At 40.4% G+C, this 27,321-nt stretch overlaps 3 protein-coding genes across 5 annotated transcripts in view; 2 read left to right on the forward strand and 1 right to left on the reverse strand.

Moving 5' to 3' along the window:
- masp2 (mannan binding lectin serine peptidase 2) lies at positions 1-3,189 on the forward strand (the record flags this gene model as incomplete). Its single annotated transcript, XM_022741816.1, has 5 exons — positions 1-132; positions 212-389; positions 1,027-1,158; positions 2,432-2,628; positions 2,876-3,189. Coding segments are annotated over 5 exons (813 nt in total), but the record flags the coding sequence as incomplete, so codon positions are not given.
- Positions 3,190-6,118: 2,929 nt separating this feature from the next.
- dffa (DNA fragmentation factor subunit alpha) lies at positions 6,119-11,437 on the reverse strand. The gene is made up of 6 exons (XM_022741919.1): positions 11,236-11,437; positions 9,849-10,007; positions 9,600-9,754; positions 9,015-9,219; positions 7,811-7,938; positions 6,119-7,341 (listed from the first exon to the last, which is right to left on the reverse strand). The coding sequence occupies exons 1-6, from the start codon at positions 11,327-11,329 to the stop codon at positions 7,138-7,140; spliced, it is 945 nt and encodes a 314-aa protein (XP_022597640.1). The 5' UTR covers positions 11,330-11,437; the 3' UTR covers positions 6,119-7,137.
- Positions 11,438-12,927: 1,490 nt separating this feature from the next.
- pex14 (peroxisomal biogenesis factor 14) overlaps positions 12,928-27,321 on the forward strand; it is a 44,507-nt gene continuing 30,113 nt past the window's right edge. For all 3 annotated transcript variants that reach the window (XM_022741896.1, XM_022741898.1, XM_022741897.1), the window contains exons 1-2: positions 12,928-13,013; positions 14,163-14,213. In XM_022741896.1, coding sequence (XP_022597617.1) covers positions 12,978-13,013; positions 14,163-14,213 — 87 coding nt within the window. In that variant the 5' untranslated portion in view covers positions 12,928-12,977. The remainder of the gene's footprint in view (positions 13,014-14,162; positions 14,214-27,321) is intronic.

Consider the following 27,321-nt stretch of genomic DNA (forward strand, 5'->3'; position numbering starts at 1 on the left):
TTCCCCCAGCCATACCCCGACAACCAGCACATAGTGTGGAACATCACTGTCTCAGACGGCCACAGGGTCAAACTCTACTTCACCCATTTCAGCGTGGAACCCTCCCACCAGTGTGAATACGACTACATCCAGGTAAATGCTGGAGAAACTCCCAACTCCCATTACCTGCGCTGGAATCTGTACTAAAAGGCTTCTGACCTTGTCAAACCAGGTTTTGGCAGAGGGAAAAGAAACGTTGCGGTTCTGCGGTGAGGAAAAGAAGAACTACGAAAGCACCCCCAGGAACACCGTCATCCAATCAGCCGGGAACCTCATGTCAGTGGTCTTTAGGAGTGACTACTCTAACGAGGGCCGATTCACCGGCTTCCAAGCATTTTACACCTCAGAAGGTGATGCAGAATAGTGACATTTGTTGCCAGAAGGCAGATACGTTTTTGGTGGCTGTAATTACACCGAGTTTGATGGTAGTTTCGAGAGAAATAATAGCAGGTTTATATCATCACAAGTATGCACAGTAATGTTTTAAAATATTAATTCAAATTTAGAAAAAAAAAAGAAGAAAGGCTATAAGCAAAATAACAGTATAACAATAACAACACAATGGCACACAGCAGGGATAAAGTGCAGCATGAGTTATTCGAAGGAACTTGTGTTGGATGGATTGAAGCAGTTCAGCAAATACCTTTTTATTGTGTTGGCATCCTTACATTTTCATTATAGACCCCATTTTTTTTTTAATCTTCCTTTTTGTATTCTGCTGCTGATGGCCCTAAAGCAAACAAAAAAAAAGGCCTGTCTGCAATTTCCTTTTTCATGCAATTAATACTTTTAATTGGATTTAACGATCACTCCCAGGTCATTTCAACATCTGGTCATTGCTTTGTTTCAGCCAGTTGATGGCACAATTCTCTGCTTCACTTGTAAAAGCCAAAAAACCAGGAATTTAAGTATGCTCATGAATGAAAAAAAAAAAAATGCATATTTATTTTGTAGTGTTTCACTCTTCAACCTCTCTGTCTCTCACAGACATCAATGAATGTCTGTCCAAGACGGGCGGGGAGAGAGCGTGTGATCACTTTTGCCACAATTACATCGGTGGATATTACTGCACATGCAGACAGGGATACTTTCTACATGACAACAAAAGATCCTGCACAGGTAAGAGCCACGCAGACCTGAGCTCAAGAGACGAGCTCAACTGAGCTTAATCACAGCCAGTCAAAACCTGTGAAATGAGGTGTAGTGTTAAGAGCTCAGCACACAGCGTTCGACTGTGTATTCATCTCTGTGAATATAGTGTGCAGTGTAGAGTAAATACCGTTGTTCAGCTCCTCACTACCAGACACAGCACAGCAGATATCGATGGCAATAAAGCAAATGTTCATTAGTTTGCATTGAGCTCTGTTTGAGGCACAACATATTTTAATTCCACCACATTTGTTGATAGTATAACTATAATGGCCAAATCTTTCAGTCGGCACAGTTAGTCGATGTGGCATTAAGGTGTTAATAAAAACGATCAACATACAAAATGTCGCTCGTTTGAGACTTTTCAAGAAGGGTGGATGAAAATGAGATCACATTACTGTGTCGTAAACTTGTAGCTACGCCTAATTATTGTAAGAAAAAGCCATTTGTATTTCAAAATGATCTCAATATTTCACAGTACTGCAGAACAAATTTTCAAAAAGCAATTTTCCGACATTTCACACTGGGCACACAGTTGATAGTGTCCTAGATTGGATTTCACTCCATCATGGCTTGGCCTGTGCTGACTAATTTCAGACTGAAAAGGCACACTGATGCATAAAGTAGTTGATCTTTGCCAGCTGGTGTAAAGCAAGGTTAATTACTGTCGATTCCTAAGGGAAAAGCAACTTCAAAATGACATTAAAAATTGATACCTGTGTGCACTGTTAATAGTGTACTGACACTGGGTAATTTATCACAATTACCAGTTGATGTGCCTTAAATTATTATTCTTTGCCAGAGGAAAAGGGTGACAAAACAAATCACGCAATGAATAGGAAAAAAATGATTATCTGCCTACAGATTGTACTAATTATATGAATTACAGCAACTCAGCCTCTTTGCAATACTCATTTGTTTTTGTCTGTAACAACATCTGCACACTCGCCGGGGCAATAATGCAAACCTAAATGAATCCCATCATTTACGATGCCAGGAAATGTCTCAATTGACATGAAAAAAAGAAAAATCTTCTTCTAATCAAGCGGCTTTTTCATAGCCACGACTGTGTAACTCATAAAGCAGTCGCAGGTGGATCATAACACTTTATCATTTTTCAAATTAACATGCATGAGATGCAAAGATTTGAGCAGTGAAGAGTGGATGACATTTTTGGAATGTGCCCCAAAATGACCACTTTTAATAGACATTTCAATGAGTGTGTGAGTCCTCCTGCTCACAGTGCCATGCCACAGCCAGGTGTTGACCTCGCCATCGGGGGTTCTGACCAGTTCGGGTTACCCAAAACCCTACCCGCCCATGAGTCAGTGTAATCACACTATATCTCTGTCGGAGGGCTACAGAATAATCCTGGACTTCCTGGAACCTTTCGACATAGAGGGACACCCAGACGTCCCCTGTCCGTACGATATGTTGAAGGTTAGTCGTGTGAGTTCAGAATCCACCTCACACACACACACACACACACACACGAGAGAGATGATGAATAAGCAATGTATTCCTCCTCATGCTTGTGGAGGTAGTCTATCACTGACTTGTCCTCCTTGGGTGATATACTGTTTGGCCATACGGCCTCCTGCATATTTAAGTTTGGCTGGACATCAATCAGTCAGGCATTTAATGAATCAACGTCCCTGTTCCTTATTTGGTGTTCCTCTTTTTCTAGATATCAACAGCTGGACAAGAGTACGGACCCTTCTGTGGATCAACTGCACCCGCCCGCATTGACACAGGGAGTTACCAAGTGCATGTTAGATTCAGATCTGACGCTAGCGGGAAAAACAAGGGATGGAAGATCAAGTACACCAGTACAAAGGCAGAATCGCTCACTTTGACTTAAGACTGACGTGACCTGACATTATCTTAATGAATCCTTGTTATGACGTTATGACAACTGTGCTACAAAGATACCCTCCACATTTCACGCAATGCAAACAATTATTCTGCTCCGGTCCAGCTGAAGACTGAGGTGCATTTTAACGGCAGATACAATAAATGAATTCAGTTTAAAGTATTCTGGATGTGAGTCGGTCTCGTCTAAGACGCGGTGAATGCTCGCCGTTTAACCTTCATACATAATTCAGCTTGTTCTGAGCAATCCCGGATCTACTCCTCTATCAAAACAGTCATTATAGGGTTCTTCAATCCCATGAAATTGCTTCTCATTTGACACTTCTCCATCTGTGTCCCACAAGTGGGGCAAAAGAACAAGCCTGATGTGAGAAAGAAATTTACTTGTGTTGATTTATTTTTACTGTTCCTGTCACTCCAGGGTGTGATTTTTTTTTTTTTTTCTTATTGACCCTTGGAATCACAGTGGGCCAACACTTCTGTCCTGTGACTGTACAATGACAGTATGTTGTTCACTTTGACTGAACTGTTATGCTGCTACATACTTTGTAGTTTGAAGGCCACCGCAACTTGGCAAAGCGAGGTACTGACCCATATATCCCCTTGGCATTTGCAGCCCAACAGAATCCGTGGGTCCACAGTGGACATGTGCTCTCTGAAAGTCATCCGACCACGTGGGATAAGGCTTGTTTCCAGCATGAAATGTCCAGACAGTCCTCAGGGCAGTCGGGTGCTTACAGAGCAAACCTGCAGTTGTTAGCCGAGCACTGTTAACTCAAAATCTAATCCAGCAAGACGGTGTGACACATGATAGCAGAATCAACTGCTCCCGTACCACACTCACTTCTTACTGTTCAGCCTTGTTGGAGCCAATTCCACAGGAATTACGCACACCATGAAACCCATTAAGCGACTGTTGGAAAATATCTCTCAGCAGCATGCAGCCAACAGGCTTATAGCTAATACGCCCTTCACTATTTTGTTGACAACACTGTATCTTGGGCATGAAGGCACTGTAATGTATGGGGGAAAAAAAGACATGTAAAGGAGGTGTTTTTGTCAGTGTTAATATTTCTTATCATGGTAGACCTTTCAGCAGTGAGTACTTCTGGGGATTTAGATTTACTTTCACAAAGAAGAGCATCTAGCTTTGAGCTCAAAACTGATGCTGTGTGTCACTACACCATGCTCAGCTTTCCAGTGAATCTTCAGAGGAAGGAGAGTCAAGAATACAGATTGTGCTGAATGCTCTTTTTTATGCACTTAGATACTGTATGAGTTTACACTCAAAATAAACACATGTAAAGTTTACCTTTGAGAAAAATGTAGGACAACAGCACCGTCCTAAGCTTGAGGGCTGCTTTATTTCAGAAAAACCCTCCTAGCACCATTCAACATGTGTATAAAAGGTACCTTAAATCACATACTGTACAGTCACATACAGCTTCTCTGTGTAACAATTGTCGTACCTGTTTAAATACAATATGTGAATGTGTTGGAGAACTTACAGTACAGTTCATACAGGGTTTAGTATAAAACAGCACTTTACTTTTTAAAGAAACTGCCTGACTGTACATCAAAACAATACTGAGCATATGGGATATCTATATGAATCCTCCACTTTTCTCTGATACATGTAGTTGTAAAGTACAAACCGGTAATGACATCTCAAATCTCACCACAGCACGAAGAGATGAATCCTTACGCAAATTCAAATCCACCATCATTTTGTGTTCATTGTTCAAGAGACAGGTGATGAGATGACAGGCATGACAAAGGCTATCTTCTACATAACCTATGAGTCACACAGACCCGCACATGTTGTCCACGCCGTCACATATCACACAGCCACTAGACTGGTACATAACTTCCACAATGGTGTATAATTGATACTCTTAAAGAGCACTCGTCCAGAAATATTGGTTCTGCGCAATTCGAAGATGAAGCTTTGTCATTCTTACCCACAATGCCAGCCATAATGTGCTCAGTGAGGCTTGCGTGTATGTGACACACATCTTATCTTGTCTTACTCTATTGTAGGAATAATAAATTAAGTCTGTGTGACCTACTCAAATTAGCTTTTACACAAATATATTTGCTCGATGTCAGCATTTGCATATATCTCAGAGAAAACGCCACTCTCAGTATGATCCTGCTCACAGTCTCTGTCAGCGCTCCCTGTCATTCTAATATAGTGCTGTGCAAGTTACTTTGGTATTGTGTCTTGTGCGAGGAGTTCATACTCATCGTTTTATGGCATTTTCTACTATTCATTCTTCCGTGTGCAGACTCCGCTAATGGTTACAGGTCAGTGAATGATGACATTTCACACCAAGTAGCACATACATGAAGGCTGTGGTGCAAAATGCCTGTTCTCAAAACGCGTTTGTGATCTTAAGTTCGAAAATTGCTGAACTAGTAGACTTTAAAACTGATTGGAAAAAAAGGTAGACCTACGGGACCGTAGTGGGAACATAGCATAATAGTCTCTTTTTGCAGCGGTCACTGGGGAAGGCACAGGATCAGCCATGTTGCCAGCTGATTGAAATAAGAGCGCACTGCTACTCTAAACATCCCATCCCCTGTATTTAATATGTAAATCACATTTCAATGATGGCACATGTACAACACACAAAATATTTTGTTACTCTACTCGAGATTGACAGGGTTTCTCTGGATAGATATATTTCCTATCTGTAGTTAGCCAAAGGTTGTTAAAAAAGGAGTGCATAATTTGTCTTAGTTGTCAATGTTTAAGGAGGAACACAATGTAAACAATAATACTGCGAAGCTGAGTCAACAGTAACAGTTTATATAAAACCTCGAAACAATAGTTCCACATAAGGGGAAATACACTTTCTTGCTGAGAGGTAGATGGATTGTGTTAACAGAACCAGTGAGGCTTTTTCCCAGTTTCTACTTTTTATGCTAAGCTAGGGCGGCTGTCTGCTGCCTCCAGCTTCATATTGAACAGACAGACATGAGAGTGGTGTTGATCTTCTCATCTAACGCCCGGGACACACTGCTTGTGTTGCGTGTGCGTGACAGCTACTGTGGCTCGCACACCTCCAGCGTGTCTGCTGTGGCGCTGCTACTGCCGGCCCCGGCTTTCTACTTTGAGTTTGCTATGCATAATGGTCATCAATGATCGAATGTTTGATTTCTTTTCCTTATAAACCTCACTAACTAACACTTTTGTAAAGACGCACACACACACTCGCAGAGAGTAAGAGAGAACGCACTGGAAATCTACTGCCCTTCACCTCTTAAATTATTGACATAATATAATTAAAGCCTATGTTGGGTTTCTGCTATGACGATATAACACATGTTGCCTCCACTGTCTCCACATGCAATTACTAAAATGGTTAAAAAATATAATATTGATATTTTTTTCATGTCTGTGTCATATTCAGATTCAGTCTAGACAATGAAACTATAGTGGAAGGTGTCAGTTTAATGTAATGCTGCTGGTATAATGTCAACATGTCAACATGAACAAATCTTTTCCCTTTCTATTTTTTCAGGGAAAACATGCATCACATGGGAAAAATAGGCAAGACGCCAAAACTGTAGATGATGCGCCGCAGCCGCGAGGCTCGAGCTTTAATCTGTTAACATGGGCGCCGAAATGAAAACCAAGATGTTCCGCGACCGTCATGCACATATAACACGGGCAGTGTGTCCCGAGCCTTACTGTCAGCAAGAAAAATAACTTCCCAAAATGTCAAACTATTGCTTTAAGTTTTCACATGGATATGTTTATATTTATCTGTGTTTATTTTCACAGCATGGCGCTCAATCAAAATTAGGAGCCAATAGAAAGTCGAGGCCAGTGGTTAATGCCAATATGTTTTTGATAAACATGACTTGTGCAAATCACTTTGCCTCCTCTTGAGGCAAAAGCATTCGAGTGGTTTGCAAGTTTTACAAAAATGATGCAAACATCAACATCATTAGCATTCATGGATTCCAGCATTATGGGTATTATCAGTAACACGGGGTAAATCCCATTCTACTGACCCTGAGGCAGGTAGTGTGAATTCTTATCAGTCTCTGCTCAGGTGAAGAATCAGCCTAGTTGCTGTCTTGGGCTGGTGTTTCTTTGCCCTCCTGCTGGCTGCTGTTCAGCTGTGTGTTGCTCCTGATGGACTGCACGGCCTGAACCTGCTGGAGACGTCTGGTCAGCTCGGTTTCGCAGGCCTGCAGCAGCGCTGACGTCCTCGTTCTGTCCCAGCCCAGCACCTGCTCCATAGCTTCAACCCCTCTGGTCACGACCATCTAAAGAAACATGGAAGAGCCTTCATTTCAAGCACTAGAAATGTGAGGAAGTTAGATTTTATACTGATTTATCATTTCTGAACACACATGTACAAACTAATGCAATTCAGTCACACCCTGTAATAAGTCCTATCCTTTATTGTGAAGATTATAATGTTCAGTTTTTGTTGACAACGTGTCAGTTAGGAGTTGATTTGAGTATTTTTTTAGCTAAAGTAAATCATACAACACCAGTTTATCACTATTAAAGTATGGATGTGTTGTGTCAGGACTTGCAGTTTTAGGTAACTGCATAATCTTTTTATAGCTGCTTATTAGACTGGATAGGGTGTGATAAACATAAGCCAGAAGTGTCAGAAGCAATGTTACAGGAATATGATGAACCCTAACCCTACATTGTTGGGACATTGTTGGCACCTTGATTTCTCAGCTCCGTCTAAAATCTATTGTATCAGCTTCAGTGGAGTACCTGCAGATCGTGAGTGGAGAGCCTGGTCTCTGGGCTTGTTTTTCCTTTCAAGACCATCAGCGTCCTGGGCATGAATCCAGATGCAGAGTCCACTTCCACGCCATCCGGCATATCCACGTCTCCAGCCCCTGACACATTGAAACAGGTTCTGTCTCAGGATCATTTGTTGTATAAAAAGGTATTAGTTCTAGTAAATCACTGAAGAGGTGGGATAATACAGCAGGGACAACGGTTCCACCTAGTGACCAAAATGCACAAGCACACATCTTCCCTTATGCGCCATCTACTGTAAATACTATAAACCGGCAAAGGGAAAACACTGATACCAGTTTTGTCAGTAAATGTTGGAAGTGAAATGTATAAGACAAACAACATGTTAAAACTAATATCAATATACTAATATACAGCTGATTTCACCACATGTATTTTTAGCATCGTGGCGACAATATGCTTTCTCACTTTGCACATACAAAAGCTCAGGGGTGTATATGAATATGCATGTATTAAAATGATGATCTACTGAATACAAATAGTGTTATTAGTTATTAAATAAAAATACATAAAAAGATATTTATCAAGAAGTATTTTCAGATTTCACGGTTCCTAAGGATTTCTTCTTGTGCCAGTCCTGCATGTATGCTGAGGTTTTGTTGCAGACAAAGAACAAGCAGTTTATGGGTCATTACCTTCCTGCAGGGCTACACAATCATGGCATTATATTGATTATTTAGTTGAATGTTGAACTCAGGCTTATTGACCACAGCTATTCATTTGAAATTGTTTTTTTAGGACAGAGGAAGATATACAAGCACCTCTGGCATTTAAAACCCACAGATTTATATTGTTTTTACAGCAAATATTCTATATAAGAAAATCAATTTTATATTAAACTAATTTAACTCTCTTACATAGCACTTTTATGTCATCAGCAGGCTGTTAGAGAGAGACAGATTTGCAGAGGCAATAATCCATAAGTGATATGTCTATGACTTTTGCTGTCAGATCCTCTCTTTGATCTGACTGACACTGACATACAAAAACTAAAATACCTTTCTAACCAAGGAGTAGCAACTTATCACATACTTTATATTGTGTCAGAAAACCACAGTATAAACTATGAAACCTCTTTAGAGTGCAAGTCAAGAATAAAATGTCCCAGACCTTTATTTAGGATAACCGTTTCCACATAATGACACAGCCATACCTCCCTGGCTGGGCTGACTTGGCTCTTCCTGCTGTCTGTCCTCTTTCTCCACAGCTTTGAGGTAGAGCTGGAGCAACTCCTTGGACTGCCTCTCTTCCTCTCTTCGGTCCAAAACCCTCTGCAGTGTCTCCTGAAGGTCCTCAGCCTTCTTCTCTTGGAAGCCCAGAGCAGAGGCTAGCTCGGAGCACGGGGCATCTACTAAGGTCTGCAACAGCAGGTGATACAAATTGTACTTAAAGCAATATTATACTGTTAACATTTAGGCGACTATGTCTGTGTTGTTGCTGTGTGTGTTGTGCTTCAAAGTCACAGCAACTAAAAATAATGGAACAAAAGAAGTAAAAATTAACAGTTGCAGTGTTTAGTCTTTCCATTTGTTGACAGTAGGAAAACTATAGAATAGTATATATACATATAGCCATTAGCTAAATAGCCTTTAAATGGAAAAAATATTAAAAAGCTGATGGTGACAACAGGAGAAAGTGGAATTCAAGTAATACTATTTCCTTATTGTTTTCTTACCTGTGCACGCTGTGTCAAGCATGACAGCATACTGTTGGTGAAATAGAGGAATAATGTTGGTACCTGTAACTCTGCCTCAGACATGAGAATGATGCTGGCCAGGTCCTGTTTTAGTTGCTGGGCCAGGTCCCACCAGGGTGCCACAGCACTGGAAGTGTCCACAACATCAGCTTCCAGCAGCACAGACTCCCTGGCCATCCAGGCTGTGCCACCATCAACTATAATGAAAAGTAAATGAGTACCAAAACACAAGGCTGGGCATTTCACTGTTAAATGATGAGAATCACTGCAGACAGAAGTAAACCTACTTACGCCTGCGAACTGGAGACCATGACTCTTTTTCATGCAACAGCATGAACTTTGTGTTTAAGGGTAAACATAAAAAGTAGGCCTGATCCTCTACTATCGTCCCATCATCCTCTAGGACCACTGTGACCTGGTCACTGGGGCTCAACCCAAGGAACTCACACCCTGTGGGAAGAAAAGAGAAATGACAGACTTTACATCGTATCGTATCGTATATGAATGCCACACCACCAGATCATCAGCAAAGACCAATGACTTCTGCACTTCAAATAAGTTATGTCCATTTAAGTTGTCACCTCCTCTTCCATCACAGCTGTTCTTATTTCTCATCCACTACACTGCTATTGAGTGGCTGTGCTGCTCCGGCCCTCTGCCACTCTAACCATAGGCTTTCCTTTTACAGTTATGTATACTTTAATAAATCCATATTTCACTTGTGTGGTTGGTGGGTTTGCCTCTTGTACATTCGTTTGTGTCCCTCAGTGAATCTTTTATGTAATGAGTGTATTTTTTTTAATTCACATGTAAAGCATCAAGAAGAGCAGAATCACAAAATACTAATGAAACCTGCAGTGATTTCATGGTTCCAACTGCACAACCACTTTGGTTGTTTTAATCACCACCAGACTAAAAATGCCTGCACTCTTTGTATTTTACTGTATTTATGTTATTCATATTCTGTCTGAAACTGCTTTAAAGGGAAGGTGCATTATTCATTAAACACCTGTAACAACACATTTGATTTATACTGAGGTTAAAAATATGAATTTACTAATGGAAGTTTTTCAAATGACACCAGGAATTGTGTGATGACCAGTGACCAAGACTTCAGCAGGATCAAAAATCTATATTTCCAAGATGTTGGATGGTTTGAGAGAATGATGACACAAACCTGTAGTCATAGTCCTAGAAGACCGAAGACCACCACTGCTTCAATCTAAAACAAAAGCTGTATCTACACCTCTACTGGGCAGACACCTTGAAAAATGCAGTGATCTGGGCAACGCCTTCTGACTAGTATTTTAGGAATGAGCAGGACAGGGGGCAGGTCTTATCTGACTTTTCATGTTTGGACACGATGAAAATGTTGCTACACAGCGCGTTAGCAATCAAGACAGATAAGTAAGCTCAAAGTGTGAAGCAAAATCATATTGGTGCTGAAGATCACTGCATGTACATCCTAATGACTGTGTTTCAGTTTCACATTATAGCCTACAACTACAGCTTTAGTATGACACACACCGATGTTAACTAACATCACTGCTAAATACAGCAACTACATGAGACTACATGAGACTGCATTTCACTTCATTGTCGGATTTCTCTGACTTTTATCCTGAACATACATAATACATCCACACGTTTACAAGTTGTAGCCAATCTGACTACTCACCTTTTATCTTCAGCTCATCCAGGGAGGGAACTACCAACCCATATGATTTCTGTCGTGTGAAATTACACACCTTACACGGTTTCCTGTCCGTCATTCTATGCGTTATGTAGACAAACGTATTTCTCCTTTTTCTCTTATCTTTACACTGACAAATACCGACAGCAGTTCCCGACCACTATCTCAGCTCTGGCAGATTCGAACACGGAACCGCTGCTTTGGCGCAATGGATTCTGGGATATGTAGTTTTGTATGTTAGAACACTAAGATGAGAAAAAGCGGCAAAGGGACAACAAAATAGCACGACTTGCAATAGTAATATACAGTTTGTGTTTCCAAATAACTAACTAGCTAGATAATTAGCACTAAGTTAGTTAGTAAATTCAAATGAAGCTTATGGAAGATTTTTAAGATGCAATAACACTAATGTGACTCCAAATGGTCTCACTTGAAAAGCATCTGTCAACCTAGAGACACAATTTTCTCGCAAGTCTTTATGGTCTTTAATATCTACTTTTACTATTTTTAATGTGTCACTTGAAGGTGACTTTGAAAATGAATATACCACTAATAACTTATGACAGCAGGGCTGTCGAAAGGACAAAGTGGACGAGTGCCCGAGGGCCCCAGGATCTCAGGGACCCCTGATCATTAGGAGTCTCTCTTCTATTCAGTGGTAGAAGTACTGCTTTACTTGAAAGTACCAATATGACAATGTAAAACACTCTTCACATTCCAAGTAAAAGTCCCATATTCCAATTCTACTTAAGCAAAAGTACAGAGGTATTCTCAGCTAAATATAATTAAAGGTACTCTCTCTACAGAATGATGCCTGTGGCTGATATGTTATAAGAACTAAATAACTACATCATAATAATCAACAATTATAATAATATAATTGTTAACACGATACAATGTGGCATCAGTGTTTAAGCAGCATTTTACTGTTGTGTAAAGGTGTAGCTAGTATTTCAAACATATTAGTCCAATGGTCCCCATGCCTAGGGGTCAGGCATGCCATGCAAAGGATGACCAGATGAGTAATGAGATGATAAATGGGAGAAGAAAGAAGAAAAACGAATTTCTAATACACAAATTTGACGTTTTTTCCCCATATAATTCATACGAATTAAAATTCATGCTTTTTTGTGAAATAGGAGTGTAAAACCTCTCTGGGCCTCAATAAATCCTATCAGAAGTTTAGAGGGGAATTTTCTTATCTTTTTCAAATCTAAACAATGCACTTTGTTTTATAAACATATTATTTGTGTTTTTATGTAAATTGTCATATGAAAAGTAACTAGATGTCTGATAAATGTGCTGGACTACAAAGTACAACATTTTCCTCTGAAATGTAGTGCAGTTTCTGTTGTTTGGACTTAATTTGTGTATGAAAATGTAGCCCTGGAGCACAATGTTATCTGAAACATTAATTAATCAATATAGTTTTACTAATTCTGTTTATGTTTGTGTTAAGTTTATTGTTTTTATTATTATTGTATTATTATTGTAAAGACTTTTACCAGTTCAGTTGATGTTGTGCTTGCATGTTACTTGTAAGCACAAGGGGCTCCAGGTAAATTCCTGATTGAGCTTGCATGTGAACTGCGCTGTGTTCAGTGCATAGGTTCAGTGTAGTTAATAAGTAGTGACATTTTGTGAATATAGACTGTCGTTACTCTTCAGGAGAAGCAATCGAGTGTAGTTCACTCGAGCAGCCTCTGAAACAAACGAGGAATAGGAAGATGGCATCCACTGAGCAACCTGATCCACCAACACAGGTCTACATTTATGCAACTAAAACATTTACCTCTTGGTGTCCAGATGCGACAGTGAACTCTTACAATGTGTTTATATTTCGTGACCCCTGAATGCCACCATTTTTTGTTAGTTACTTTTATAACTATTCAGTTAGCTCAGGTTAGCATGCTTGCTAGCTAGCATGCTAGCTAGCTCCTGTAGCGTTTCAAAAGTTGCCTCTCAGACATGTTTGTGTTGATAAGTGGGCACGAAGGGCCGAGCTGACGTTCTTGTGCTTTACCATATGTTGTCAAAACCCATTTGGCTTGCGTACCTAGTCGACTAGCTATTTACCCTGACCGAATATACGTCCTTCCACTTGCCCATAACGTCTTGTCTCTGTCTTATTATGTGCAGTTAATGACATGATGTGAAAAGGTCACTGTTAGCCTGACAAGCCTGGCGGTTTGTATTCGGCTCTTTGCTAACGCTGTGTCGGTTTAAGTTGCTGACAAGCATTGATCATTCTGAGAAAACAAATGCTAAGGAAAGTTGTGAGTCATACACCTCGCCAGGTGCAGCTTTGCACTTTGCTGCTTCATTTACAATGTATACTTTCAGCAAGCATGTATACCATGGGCTGTGCAAAGTTCAGAACTGAAGCATTCAAATCCCAATTAATCACCAAGTGAATGAGCAACAGATATCTACCCCAAAAATATCTAGATCTTTTCTTATTATATACATGTATCCAGTTCAAGTCTCACTGTTAATACTCAGCATTATATGAGGCATAAGAAGGTTAGTAAATGTAATGCAAATAGCTGATTTTACGTTGTTCTCCTCATTTACATAATTAGATTTTAAGTACATAAGGTCAAGGAATTTCTAAAGTTAAGTGACAGATGTTACTATCCTCTTCTCCTGCTAGACTGTCATGTTGTTAGGTGTTTGAGGCTTTAAAGTACATGATGTTAAAGATGTTCATGTTTGTATTTCTATCTTGCAGTTAGTCTTCAGTTAATTAAGCAGCATTAAGATTCTGAGATAGATAGATAGATAGATAGATAGATAGATAGATAGATATGCCCACTGTAAATGTCATTCTAAACACTGCTGTGTGAAACCAGCAATACCCTCTGTCGTCCAGTAGATGGCACTCTAATACAAGTATTTGTTTATCTTGTCAGCCTGGCCTTCCACCTGGAGATAGTGCAACAGCTCCCCCCAGAGAAGCACTGGTAAGGATTCATTATTTAATACAAATTACTTGACTTAAGGCAATGTGGACTAAAAATCACAAAAAAAAATTGAAGTTTCCCATTTGATGTCAATGCATATTTGTTAGAGATGGCAGGCTACATCAAATGAGCCAATTTTGATTTAATCTCAAATAGTAAAGAAAACAGTGTTTTCTGTATACTGATCAGTGCCTCAGCTTCGATTGCATGTTTACCAGTAAAATCAGCAACCATTTCCCTTTTTTTTTTTTTTTTTGGAAAGAATGAAAGTCTGTATACTTTTGGTAATTGATGACACATAGTTGAGGAACTTGTGTTTTTTTTATGATCTTGTGACTTAAAGACATTTGTTTTCATCTTTTCATCAACAAACCACTTTTCCTTGGCTAATCAGATGATATTACACATTCCCCAGTGAGATCAAGTGTTAAACGCTTCCAATTAGCAGCCAGTCATTTAGCACCATGCTGATGTCCCCAAGCCCATAATGAGAGTGTATTTCATGTTCCTTGTCTTTGGAGAGAAAAAGCATGTAGAAAGTTCTATTTTAGCTGTGACAATGTTTCCACAGTTGCTTTAATCATGTTTAGTATAAAACTTTCACCACATACCTTTGTTGTCCTTAGTTTAGTCCACTGTTTTTCATCCACAACACAAATGGATCCAAGAAGTTTTTGAATTTGGTTCCTAATAGTTTGTCTTTGTCCCCAGAGAAGAGTATTTAAGAAAAATAGCCCTAAAAAAACTGCAAATACTAGTTGTTAATACTACCAAAGCTCGTAACATTTAAACAGAATAAACTTCTGTTGCTTTTCAATAATCTGTAAAGGAAAGTGTTTATAAGATGTGCCTGGCCCAAGTGATGACAACGATTATAACCAGTGCCTTATTGCTAAGTGGGATGGAATACATCACAGGTACATTCACTGTCCTTGTATGGACACAGCATCCAGGTTAGAGGAGTGCTGTGTTGTTCAGTCTACATGTCTCAATGTCATTCACCACCATTCACTCTTCATCCTCCCCCCATCATCCCTTCATGCCAAGGCTAATTTAATCCTGGGGTTATTGATTGTGGGAGCATTCTCCCAGGCTTTCTTTCAATTTACTTCAATTTCATCATCCCAGTGCGCTTCAAGACTGCCTCCTCAAAAAGGGAAGAAATTCTTGTTATGAGGGTCCTGATTCAAGACTGGTTGACAAGCCCCCCCCACCCCCCACTAGCACCACCTCACCACCACCACCACCACCCTCACTTCCAACCCCTTTTCTCCTTTCTCTTTTTGATGAGCTGCTCTTTCCCAGTTAAGTGGATTATTACAGTAGGGATAATTCTTGTCACATGGCATTATTTGGATGAGGTGAATAATTGAAATTTGTGTCTGAAAGGATTTTATCTGGATGAGAGGAAAGGGAGTGCTGGCAGGGTTGGGAGGGCAGAGACAGAGAGAGAGAGAGAGAGAGAGAGACAGAGAGACAGAGAAAGAGCACACACGTTTGTATAACATTTATGTGCACATGTGCGTATCAGGCTGGGGACACCAGTCATGTTAACAGGTTCTGACTCACCTCGCCCAGATCAGCAGGCCCTGGCACACTGTATGGTGTGGACTCTCCTCTGTGGCAGAGCCAAGCTTAGGGGGCAGTGCCACAGCCTCTGCCACTGACCAGGCCAGAGGTGCAGGTCTGAACCTGCAGTGTCTGTAGAGAGAAAAAATGTATGGGAGAGACTGTGTGTGTGACTGAGTGTGTGTTCCATGGCTGACTGGTATACCAGTCACTGCCAGCCGCTGCTGTTGCCTCTGGCGCTGCTCTTTGCTCGCCCTCACCCCGGCTTGCTTCTTCTTCGTCTGTAACCCCCTCCCCCTTCCACCTTCCACTGATCACTGCCATGGCCATTATCCCTGCCAGTCTCTTGCCGGTGTCTCCCTAGTCTTAGTGCTGTCTCCCTGCGGTGTTCCCCTGTGCTCACCTCTAGTTTTCCCCAATCACTCTGTCCACATTGCTTTCAAATAACACATTACTACGATAATTATATGTGAACAAAGTCCCTTTGATTACATAAAAAAACGGAGGCAGATCTGCATTATAGTTTCAAGTAATCCCATGTTCTGAACTTATTTGACTCTTATGAATGAAATGAAAAATTAATACCTGCAACCAGCAATTATTTTCATTATCAGTTAATCTGCTGATTATTTCCTTCATTAATCGATTCATTCTTTTGTCTATAAAATGTCAAATAATAATGAAAAATGGCCTTCGTAATTTGCCAAGTGAAACTATATGTAATATCTGATTGTGATTTTTGTCTTGTGCTCTAGGAGCTACATAAGAATCAGACTCGCTTATGACTGTGTGTCCAGTGTGTCCCTGATTTTATTTGAAGGTCCAGTGTATAAAAAAAGCTAACTGCTGCCACTCAGTGAGAAACTTTTAGCTATGATGTACGTGTATGAAGGCTCATGTGGGTGTGCAGCTGATTTACATTTAAGTACTGTCCCCTCACCAAATAGGATTCTTAGTCTTTTGGGTATCCCTGGTAATATTAAGCCTGTCCTTTAGTCTCTGCACACTGAAAAATCACAGGCCCCGAATGAAAAAGCATGTTATTGTGTGGGAATGCAAGTGTGTGGGTTATGTGTGCAGGAGGTGTATCTGTACCATTTGCACACCTCTGTGTGTGCATAAGGGCATACATAGTGTAAACGGAGTGTGTGTATGTGTTTAGGTTTGGGGGTTTTAATACAGCAGAGGGAGGGTGGTAATGGGAGGGGAAAAAGAATTGTAAGAAGAACATCCCCGGTCTCACAGCAACTTCAAAAGCTCCCCTTCCCCAGGATATTAAGCGACTGTGATGAAAAATTTAGCAAGCGTTAAATAAGCCGCTTTGAAGTGATCTGTTTTGGCTCTGCAGTCTCTGAATTTCCGTAGCCCCTCTGCAATAGCCATCATACAACGGGGGAGAGGGGGGGGGGAAGGAGGAACAGTATGTTAAGTGCAGGAGTTGTGGGGGACCTGGCTGGTTGGCAGAGGACGTGCCAGCAGTAATTGGTCCAGCCGGTGACATGAAGGCACTACTGCTGCTACTGTCCCCTTTTGTCTTTCTCTGGCTCTTTTTCTCCTCATTTTACCTCTCCCTCCCTGGCGGCTCTTCTGCGGAGCCCTGTGAGTCGCAGGCAGACAGATGTTGCTCATCTGTTAGCTCTGAAAAGAGATTTTTTTTTCTTCACTTTGTGGGTGTAACGCAAATGTAACACAGCGGTGATACCAGGAGGTCAGAGGTTACTCTTGGGTCTTGACTCAGTTATTTTTTGTCCTTAATGACTTTCCCCATGTGTTTCTGGAAAGATATGTCCTTTAAAACTGATCTGTCAGCTGTGTGTGTGTGTGTGTGTGTGTGCGTGTGTGTGTGTATGTGTGTGTGTGTGTTTCTTCAATGGATTATATAACTTAAGTAATTAAAAAAACTGAGTTACAATACATTTTAAGTGGTTTGAATATTTTTAGGTTTACACCACCATAAAGCAAAAATAACAAGTAGTTAATCTCATATTGGATCATTCATATTTCAATTCATTTCACATTCAACACTTTTAAAACCATTACTTTAATTTTTGAGGACTCCAGGTTTCAACACGCTCCAAATTAATTATTGGGGCAGAATAAGAAATGGGAGTCAGTAATGAGTCTGGTATGGTAACTCCATTCTGTCAAGAAACTAGGCTACCATTTAGTTAGTCAAGGGAACCTTCTCTGAGATTTTCCTTTTTTCCTCTTTGCTCATTACTTTAATTGTAATTGTAATCCTTTATTGGAGCTGTCTGCAGTAAAGGAGAGTTATGGTCCGAGTGGGGGCGCGAGCCATAGAGATATTTCATGATTATTGGAGAAGACGGTCACTAGGTGGCAGCCACTAGTTCGGCCTCGCTGTAATTACTGGGTGGGAAGTGATGGCGAGTAACTGTGTGTGTGTGTGTGTGTGTCTGTGTGCATGCGTGCAAGGGTGTGTGAAGAGAGATTTCTCAGATTCGATCACACTCCTTGAAAGAGAAAAGTCCAATAAATCTGTTCACCTGCCATCTCACAGTCAATAGATTCTGTATCCTGTCATGTTGACTGTAAACATGCTACATGCTCTGCACAAGCACAGAACAAAAGGCGCGTGTGGAAATCATCTGTCTTCATACTTTTGTGGTTCATTTCAAATAACTAAACTCATTTTGAATGTCGTCTGAAAACTGTATCTCACGGTGGGAACCAATGCAGAGTGCTGTAAGATGTGGAAAAGACATGGCATCACTTGTATTTTCCTTCATTTGCCCATAGATTTACATGTGAAACATTTGCACACCGCAGTTTGTTTCAGTGGTCGTGGTGAAGTTTTCTCTTTGAAAAGCGTAAAAGCTCATTTCTCTGTTTCTCAGCGCAACGTTCATTGTGTATCATGCGCTGTTTGTTTCGGTGGTTAATGATACAGGAAGAGCCCTCCATTTTATTGTTGCTGTGTTGCACTTTTTCCCCTCCTCGCCCAACCCGGCAGCCTGCCTCCTTAGAGGACTCTGTATGAATTCTCACTGTCATGTCCAAGGACGAGTGGCGCAGGGTCAGCTAATTGCTTTTATGATTATGATTTCACGTCAGATTTATTGTGCATGCTCGGAGCACATCTTCCAGGTCCTGCAGACGTTGCTGGCTTGGATGGGGAAAATGAGTTTACAGCTTCTGGCTGTGACTTCTTGTTTAAGTGCAGGTCACACTTTTTGACTCATTAGAGTTGAACGCAGGGGGTGAACCACACAGGCTTTTCCTGTAAAAGCTTCTGTTTTCTATGTCAGTAACTGTACTTGTTTTTCTCACATTTGGCCACAAAGAGCATTTCTTCACTTTGTCTTCAACATGTGCTAAAGTTTGGAGGTCATGAGTGAGGAATGACACAGACAAGGATTTTTGGTTTTTCTGTCGTTTGAACTTTTTATGAGCCATAAATCTCTCATCTTCGTTTCTGTTCACAGATGAAATCATTTCACTTATTCCCCTCATAGTATGCCAGAATTATCAGTTGAATTCTTTTTGATGTTGCTGACTTTTTTTTCTGATGGTTCCACCCACCACTTTGAAAATGATGAGCACAGATGAGTCCAACCCATTTTATAAATTTTATTTATTTTGTGGTTTCTGCCTCATGTGCTGAGCCGGACCAGATCTGCACTGCCAACCCAGACAATAGCATTTCTTATCCTGGATTTTGATGAAGGCATCGAAAATCCTTTTAATTTGCTGTAAAGTTCGTGGTAAATGAAGAACAAGCTGTTGTCACTGTATGTCAATAATACACATATTTTATGTAGATAGAGTTTCATGTCGTGACCCGTGGCTTTTGATTTGTTGCATTAATTTGACCTCGCTCTGACCTTCCTGCCTGGGCTGCCATGTGACGAGTGACAGATGCAGCCTGGGAATATGGTTTGGATAGTCTTCCAATGCTCAGAGGAATGCTGAAGCTAGTTCTACGCACAGTTCATTTTGGAGACATATGTAAAGTCTGTGATTAAGCTGAATTCAATAAACTTTAATGAATACTTAGGACTTTATTTGTAGGGTTTTCGTCAGCAAGTATATTAATGTAAACAGCATGGTAACAGAGCTGTAATTTCCTATTCTCCCACAATTTAGTGAACTGTCATAATGTGTTTACTTAAGAAATGATAGAAATACGACACCAGTTTAATTACAGCGTAGTCATTTTGCCTCAATATACTTGGGAAAGTGGCCCTATTGAGCTGAGCTTCCTTTATACTCTCTATTCTGCTTTGTAATTACTTCAGCTTGATTTATCGTCTTTTCTTTGTGTTTATGGTTGTAAACTGCTCGAGTGAGTAACTTGGTCTGAGAGTGGCTTGTCTCCTTGCAGCGAGGCTGGAAATCTCCCGATGAATCTGAGATGTCTCCGCTGTCAAGACTGCTCACATCGCTCTCAGCCTCCAATGTCACTTTCAAGGCATAATTACACAAGTTGTGTTGATTAGTATGAGAAGCAATTACGCTGGCTTTCCGCTGCAAATGGAGAATGTGATGGGTCTTGATTGACAGGAAGCATCCTGGCTTTAATAAGTAAATGACTATGGTAATTCAGGTACTGAGACCCTTTGATTTGTCAGCATCTTTCTAATTTTTGTGATGTCCTCTGATTTTAATGAACATGAATTTGATTGAATCCCCCTTCAATTCCCTCCGTCCCTGCACCCGTTTGTCTGTCTCTCCTCTCAGACCAGCGAGTGCTCTCACAAGAGAGCCATACGGTTACACTTTCACAGCTCCTGCAGCTGATGCTGAGCTATCTCTCTCTGAATGAATCCAGTTTGTAAGAATAAAAAAAAAAAAGAAAGAAAGAAATGAGCAACATGCAATTTTGGCACACTATGCCAAATGCTTTTTAGGACATCATGCTTTCACAAGTGTGGGAATCAGAGGAAAAATTATTTTTAATTGACACTTTGGGGAACATTTTTTTCTCTTTTTATCTGGCTTCCCAGTAAGTTATTAGCTGTTAATTTGTCGGCAAGCTCCCCTACAGCGCCAGATATTTGTTCAAATGCTGGGATCCCCTCAGTGCATTACTACACTTCTGAAAATGCTGCCCTGTCTAATTATGTAATATAATACTGCCTTTTAGGCAAGTTTCTTTTAATTGAATAATATTAGTTCTAGCTAAGGGTATAAGCTATTGGAACACTTAAAACGGCTCTGTATACTGTCACTATACTGGCGTCTGCAGTTTACTAATTTCGTAAAAACACAATTCTTATAGATGTAAAGCTTTTACACTGAGTTCTCTGCATTTTAGATATTTGAATTAGGGCCAAACATTTGAATAATGCTGAGATTTGATTGGCTCTACCCTCTGTGTCATATTTCTTTCTTTGTTAACCACAGTTGGCCTAATCAAGTAATTCCCTGTTTGTCTTAGTAACCCCCTATAGAGTCATACATGCATAAATATAATAAAATAATTTGCTCTTGCACTCCATAGCCCAGCTGTAATTTATATGGATTGAATGAGTGCTGCATTGTGGAAAAGCACGAGTGGACCAAATGCTCGTTTGTCACCTCTAATAAATGTTGGAATGTAAATTATGAAGTTATGCTTCAGATGTAAATGCACTTTATTCCAGTCCTTTAATGTAAACAGCCCACTTCAATACATTAAGGGGGTTGGGGGAGGGCAGAGAGGGATCTGACTTGGAATTTTGACTGTTTTCACAATCAATAATAAACACAAAAGAGCCTAGATGGGGAACGTTATAACATATCTGAAGTCGGGTTCATAAATTATTGCATGAAAGCAGGCTTGTACACCAAAAATGTAAATACATTAATGTTATTAATAATGTAGTGACTAATAGTTCTATCAAGACTGTAATAGCAGTTTAATGGAATATGACAGCAAGAATGTATTACACTTCTTACATTTAGACGGGACCTCACATGACATTTATCAGGGATTTCTGAAACAATTTTTTTGATTATTTTGTTAAGTTAATTGCTTCTTTTCCCCCCCAACGTCTTCTCAGGGAGAGGGGCAAAAAACTGGTAATGGATATTAATTAATATGTGTCAGTTTTGTGGGTTTGATTAAAAATAATGAAAGCAAAATGCTAATGGGATTTCAGAGTTTCTCTGTGTGTGGCGCCCTGAGATTGTGGCTTTATCTGGGGAATCTGAAAAAAGGAGATAGTGCACTACTTTCCAGGCTCAAATGAAAGCGAAATAAAGAAAATGAGACAAATTATCTTAAAACCTGCAAAAATGGAGAACTTAAGTGAGAATACTGCACTCTAATTACCCTATCTTTAGATGTATGATACAGAAGTGTGTTGACAGTAAACTGTAAAGTTTTCAGTGCGTTATAATGAAAAGTTGAGCATTGGCTTGCAATTCATCTCCTCCTCTCAGAATGACATTTCCCTTACCTGCAGCTGAAGGTTTTTTTTCCTGAATGAAAGAAACACTTGAATCATTTCTGACAAGTTGCTGTCTTGGCAAGTCTCTTTTCCGGCTACTGTGATGTGTTTCTAATATATGGTTGTTTGCCAGCAAGGCGATGTATGGACTTGTTTTTCAGAAAGGTTACAGAGCTTGGATGTGTTTTTTGTTTTGTTTTTTTCCAAGGGGTTCTTCAGCTTTTCTTTCAAAATACACGCTACTCGTGCATCTTGAAAATTGAGTTGCACTTGACTTGGCACTGATTATTGCGGGACGTCTATGCCTTCATCCGTAGTCCATTACAGTCAGCACGGAGAAACCCCTGCCAAGACTTCTTTGTGTCCGTGTGCAGTCTTCAGCAGAAAGAGGACTTTTAAAAGCTATGATTAAGGTGGGGCACAAGAGTAGATCAGCAGTGAAACAGAGGCTGGCACAGTAAAAAAGCAACCATAGCCACTGACACAACTGACAATTATCCAACACCTGGACTGGCTCCCCTCCCTGGCATGTGCGTCAAGACTGTCGACTTCTTGTTAATGCAGTGATTAACAGGAAGATTGCATTTGTTTTCCTGTGCAGCTCTCCTGGCAGCAGTACTTCGCTTTCTTTTTGATTAAAGTAGTAGATGGATGGATGAATTGTAGCTCTGTCATGACCATCAAAAAGGAAAAGGGAGAGGGAGATGATAGAAATGGAATAAACAGAGGAGAGGCCTTTTTGTCGTCCCTTCCACATTGTGTTTACTGTGGAATTTGGGACTTTAAGTGAGATTTTAGTGGCCTGCGATCCTGTGGAAAGAGTGAACAGTCTTTGGTTGTCCCCAAATATGCCTCAGTATCTCAGTATCTCTCCTTATAAGTCCCTGTTTTTCCTTGTTATTTACTGCCACTACGTGAATTGCCTCCTATCTGTCCCTCTTCACATCTATAGGACATCATAGTTTTCTCTGCTTCCATACTGTGTGGAAAGTGGTTTTAGGTATCATGGGGATGGGAAAAGGGGAAGTGAAGGGGCTTCGACAAACACCCTGTACTTTTGAAATGCAGAGAGTGGCATTGTCATGTGTTTTCTGTGTCAAGGTCGACAGAAAATGTCAGAACAGGTGCACGTCTGCTGCTGAGTTGCTTGCCAACTCAGCCCCTTTGCTGTAACACGCCACCCTGTGTGACATTATAGTGGTTCACTGTGGGTTGTCTCCTCTCCTCATTCTTTTGGAGCAGCCTGGTAAAACATGTATTTTCCCCTGTCACCACGTGAGTTGATTTAGAGTTCACATGGGTGTTGACACCTAAACTTCGACCATTGCCTCTGATTGTCATGTAGTCACAAAAAGTACGGGTGCTGTGCAGCAGTGACGTGCAACATTCCTTTCCGATGACTCCTTCTTTTTTTGTTCAGATCTGAGTGTGATTAAATTTTTCCATTTTAGGAGACATGATTTTGATGAAAAGGGTACCTGTTTCTTTAGAAGAAATTGTAATCATGACCTTTTTAGGAAGGTTACAGAACGATGAGTGCCTCTTTAGAAACATAATTAGAAAGAAAACAAATACATTTTTTAAACATTGAATAATCTGAGATCTAAAGTAAGAACAAAAAATGTACTGTATTATATGTAATTTAAAGCACATTCATGGAGTTGTATAGGAGTAAATGTGTCGATTTATATCACTGTCACATGTCTCATGTCTATTTACAGTTTATATCAGGCAAACATGTTGCAAAACCTGATATTCTCTCTCAACTTCTCAGAAGAGGTGGATTATATTTAGGTGCAGCACATATAAAACAAATGCCACATGCTTATTTTATTTTATGACACTTAACAACCAGTGAAATCTCCAGTGTGTAACCTCACCGCTTCAGAAAGGTTGAAATGAAGAATTATTATTCGATCTGACGAGCTGTCGTGTTCGTATCCTCTCTGGCATCGGGTTAAATGAGAAGAAAGAGAACTTCTACTTCTGTGACCCTGATGATTGTTGTTTTCTGACGTTGTCAGCACCACACTCTTTTTATGCTCATCCTAGTCTTGAGGTTAGATTCTTACTGGCAGTTGGAGGCCTCCAGTAAAGGAGATTTAGCCAGCATTTTTCTTTGTCACTTAGTGTGATCAGGAACAGACTCTGTTTGGTCTTTCTCCAAAACCAAACGAAGGCCTACTGCTTTAAGTTCCCCTTTTCATTTGACGGTGATTTCATTCTGCCTTATCTGCTGCTGTAGATGTGTGGCCCATTGTCTTGGCAAGTGTGTCTAAATGTTTCTGACAGGTCTCAGTGAAAGACAGGCCGCAAGGGTAAACTGCCAGGCTTTCCGCCCCCCTTTGACTCGACCTGTACCACCCCTGACCAGTAGATGGCGATGTTAATCTTCCCTGACTCCGCTCCTGCCTCAGTGCGTCTCCCTTTACACCATCCTTCTCTCCTTCTCTCTGTGGCACTCGCTGAGGAAAGAGGGGTCTCACCCCGTGTGGAGGGTCATGCCACCAATTCCTGGCCCCCTTTGAAGACCATGAAATTGCTGATCCAAGACGCACGATTAGTGCATTCAGCCTATTGACTGGAGAAGGGTTGACGTGTGATTATAATGTCACTGGAATGTCACAATCTGTCTGGTTGTCTTTGTGAGCATACTCTCATCCAGTGGCACAGTGTACCCAAGAAGGAATAATTTGATCAATAAAAGGACACCTCTCTCTCTATTGTCACTGGCCTCTCTGTTCTAGTTTTATTAGTCAATTTGGCAGGCTGGCAGGACCGCACACAAAACTGATGCCAACTCGTTGCATCTTCACCTCAGCTCCCTGCTTTATTTGCCTATTGTAATGGTTCACTTCAAGTTGCTGTGCTGTGTTTGTATTGCAGGGTGTGTGTGTGTGTGCGTGTGTGTGTGTGTGTGTGTGTGTGTTTCTGTGCTCCGGTGCTGCCTCAGTGAGAGGAGCAGTTTGGATCAACAGAGGAGGATAGGCTTGTCACTGTAAGTTGCTTGTGACGGAGTCGGTTCCTCTCCTGACACCACAACACAACTTCTGTGGTGTGTCGCTTGGACACAAGCTTCACGTTGTTTGCTGCTGGTGCCGCTTGCATTTTGCCTCAATCAGCTAATTGAACGTGAAAGGCCAGCGGGCCTTGATGATATGAAGGACAACACATAGAGCAGTGGCAGTTTCAAGAAAAGCCTATGTGCTTGTTTATGTGACGGTATCCAGTTGCGTCTCCAATTTATTTTCACATAAGACATTTCAAGGAATTTATGCAAATCAGTTTATTGTGGCTAAAAACTTATTTTTTTCAAATGTAAATGTTTGATTAATTTTTATTGACTACAATGCAGTTTTTGTTTATTTTTAAAGTTGTATATTATGGTTTTCTAAGATAAAAGTGTGTGATTTGTCATGTTTTTTGTGAAATGTAAGTGGGCAACCATTGATCAGTGACAGTAAATCTTATTTGAACAAAAGTTTTTATAACATGCATTAACGGCTTTATGACCACATGTTTAGTAGATTCCACTTGTACGGTTGCGTTTCTAAAATGGTGCACACTTATACAATTTTGTAAAACAAAATAACCTGAATATGTAATATTAATGGTCATTTAAGTCATTAAGCAATGATCGCTGAACAAAGTTTACATCCAGTTCGTTATTTTTATTGTATCATAAAAATGTTTTTATATTTGTTGTTTTGTTTTCGGACAAAACTTTTCATGCATATTGAAACCACATTATAACCACATTATCTAGTACATTCCACTGATCCAAAGTTACATCGTGAGCACTCCTATGTTTGGTAATGCTCATTCCCCGTAAAAGAGAAGCACACGGAGCTGCTTGTCACAGAATGTCATCATTGACTGTAATAGAAAAAAAAAGAAAAAAGAAAAAGAAAAGCTTCGAATTACAGGAAAGAGGCACTGCATTAAAGAACAAAGGAGATCGATGGCAGTACATTAAATTTTATGCGAATGAAAAAAAAAAATCAACTAATTAAAATTGATTACTCCTGCTTTGTAAATGTGTTTCTGAATTAAATTATTGTATGAAAACATTTTGACCAATCGAGGAGCTGAGGAAGTATCCATTACTGGATTGCAGCTGAGAAGGGGCTGGAATGTTTTGTGGTGGCTAAGTAGTTTGTTGTGCTCTGCTGTGACTCCCCTCTTGCACCCCCACTGCTAAAGTGCCATGGGTTAATCTCTGATGACCCTCATCTCTCAGAGCAGCTCCAGACTCATGGTTTGGGCCTTTTACCTGAATTAGAAGGCATTTGTGGGCTATATAAGTATTTTTGTCCAAAGTAAGTGAAAGTGAGGTGTCACTGACGGAGTCGCTGCTCTTTAGTCATCGGGACTCTCGGGGCTCTGAGGGCCCCGCTGGGGATGTCCTTATCTAAACAGTCATCTGTCTCGCTAGTTTAGCAAGGGCAACCCCAGGCAGCACGACTGACAGTTACACATTAAGAAATGTCAGACTCGGCTTTATACCGTATCTCTCAAGCTAGTTTTGAATTGGCTGGATGCCACGTGTTTTTCTGGCGATCTCACAAGAGTAAAAGAGGTACTTTGATGTTGATTCATCTTTTTTATTTTAAAATGTTTGGATGTTAGCATGCACCACTGTTTGTTCATGCTGCAATGATGTGTTTTTGTTTGTTTTGTTTTTTTTTATCATGTAAGCAAATCCTGAAAGAAGATGAATTATTCTTTTGCAAACCACAACCTGTAAAAACAAACAACACACTTTTTGACCTATTACTTTACTTAAATTTACAATGTAAAGGAAATGAAGCAGTCACATGACATCATCATGCATACCTAGCATATTGAGTCATTAAATATGTAGCTACAGTCTTTCACACCGTAGTAAAATTTCTTTCTGTAGCTACAGAAGAGAAAGGAACAAGTCATTTTTTTTCCTTGATAGCCTCAGCACGACTCCCAAGGCTCTATTATCTGTGTTTATCTGTACTCTGCACAGTTTTTACAGTTTGATAGTGTCCTCGTTGGATCAAATGTACTTTAGCCCCCAGTGTTTCTTACTGCTGAACCTACTCAACTTTTCCATGTTTGTGATGACAGAGCTGTGATAGGGAAATGCTGCTGAATGGAAAGTTTGGTCTGTA

The sequence above is a fragment of the Seriola dumerili genome, unplaced genomic scaffold (genome assembly GCF_002260705.1).
Source record: "Seriola dumerili isolate Sdu_G_001 unplaced genomic scaffold, Sdu_1.0 BDQW01000056.1, whole genome shotgun sequence".
Classification (NCBI taxonomy): domain Eukaryota; kingdom Metazoa; phylum Chordata; class Actinopteri; order Carangiformes; family Carangidae; genus Seriola; species Seriola dumerili.

Coding starts and splice junctions, on each gene's coding strand:
- dffa (XM_022741919.1), bottom strand. CDS start 11,329: ATGACGGACAGGAAACCGTGTAAGGTGTGTAATTTCACACGACAGAAA. Junction 9,755..9,848: donor ATGGTCTCCAGTTCGCAGGC/GTAAGTAGGTTT, acceptor TTTTCATTATAG/TTGATGGTGGCACAGCCTGG. Junction 7,939..9,014: donor AAGTCAGCCCAGCCAGGGAG/GTATGGCTGTGT, acceptor TCAATGTGTCAG/GGGCTGGAGACGTGGATATG.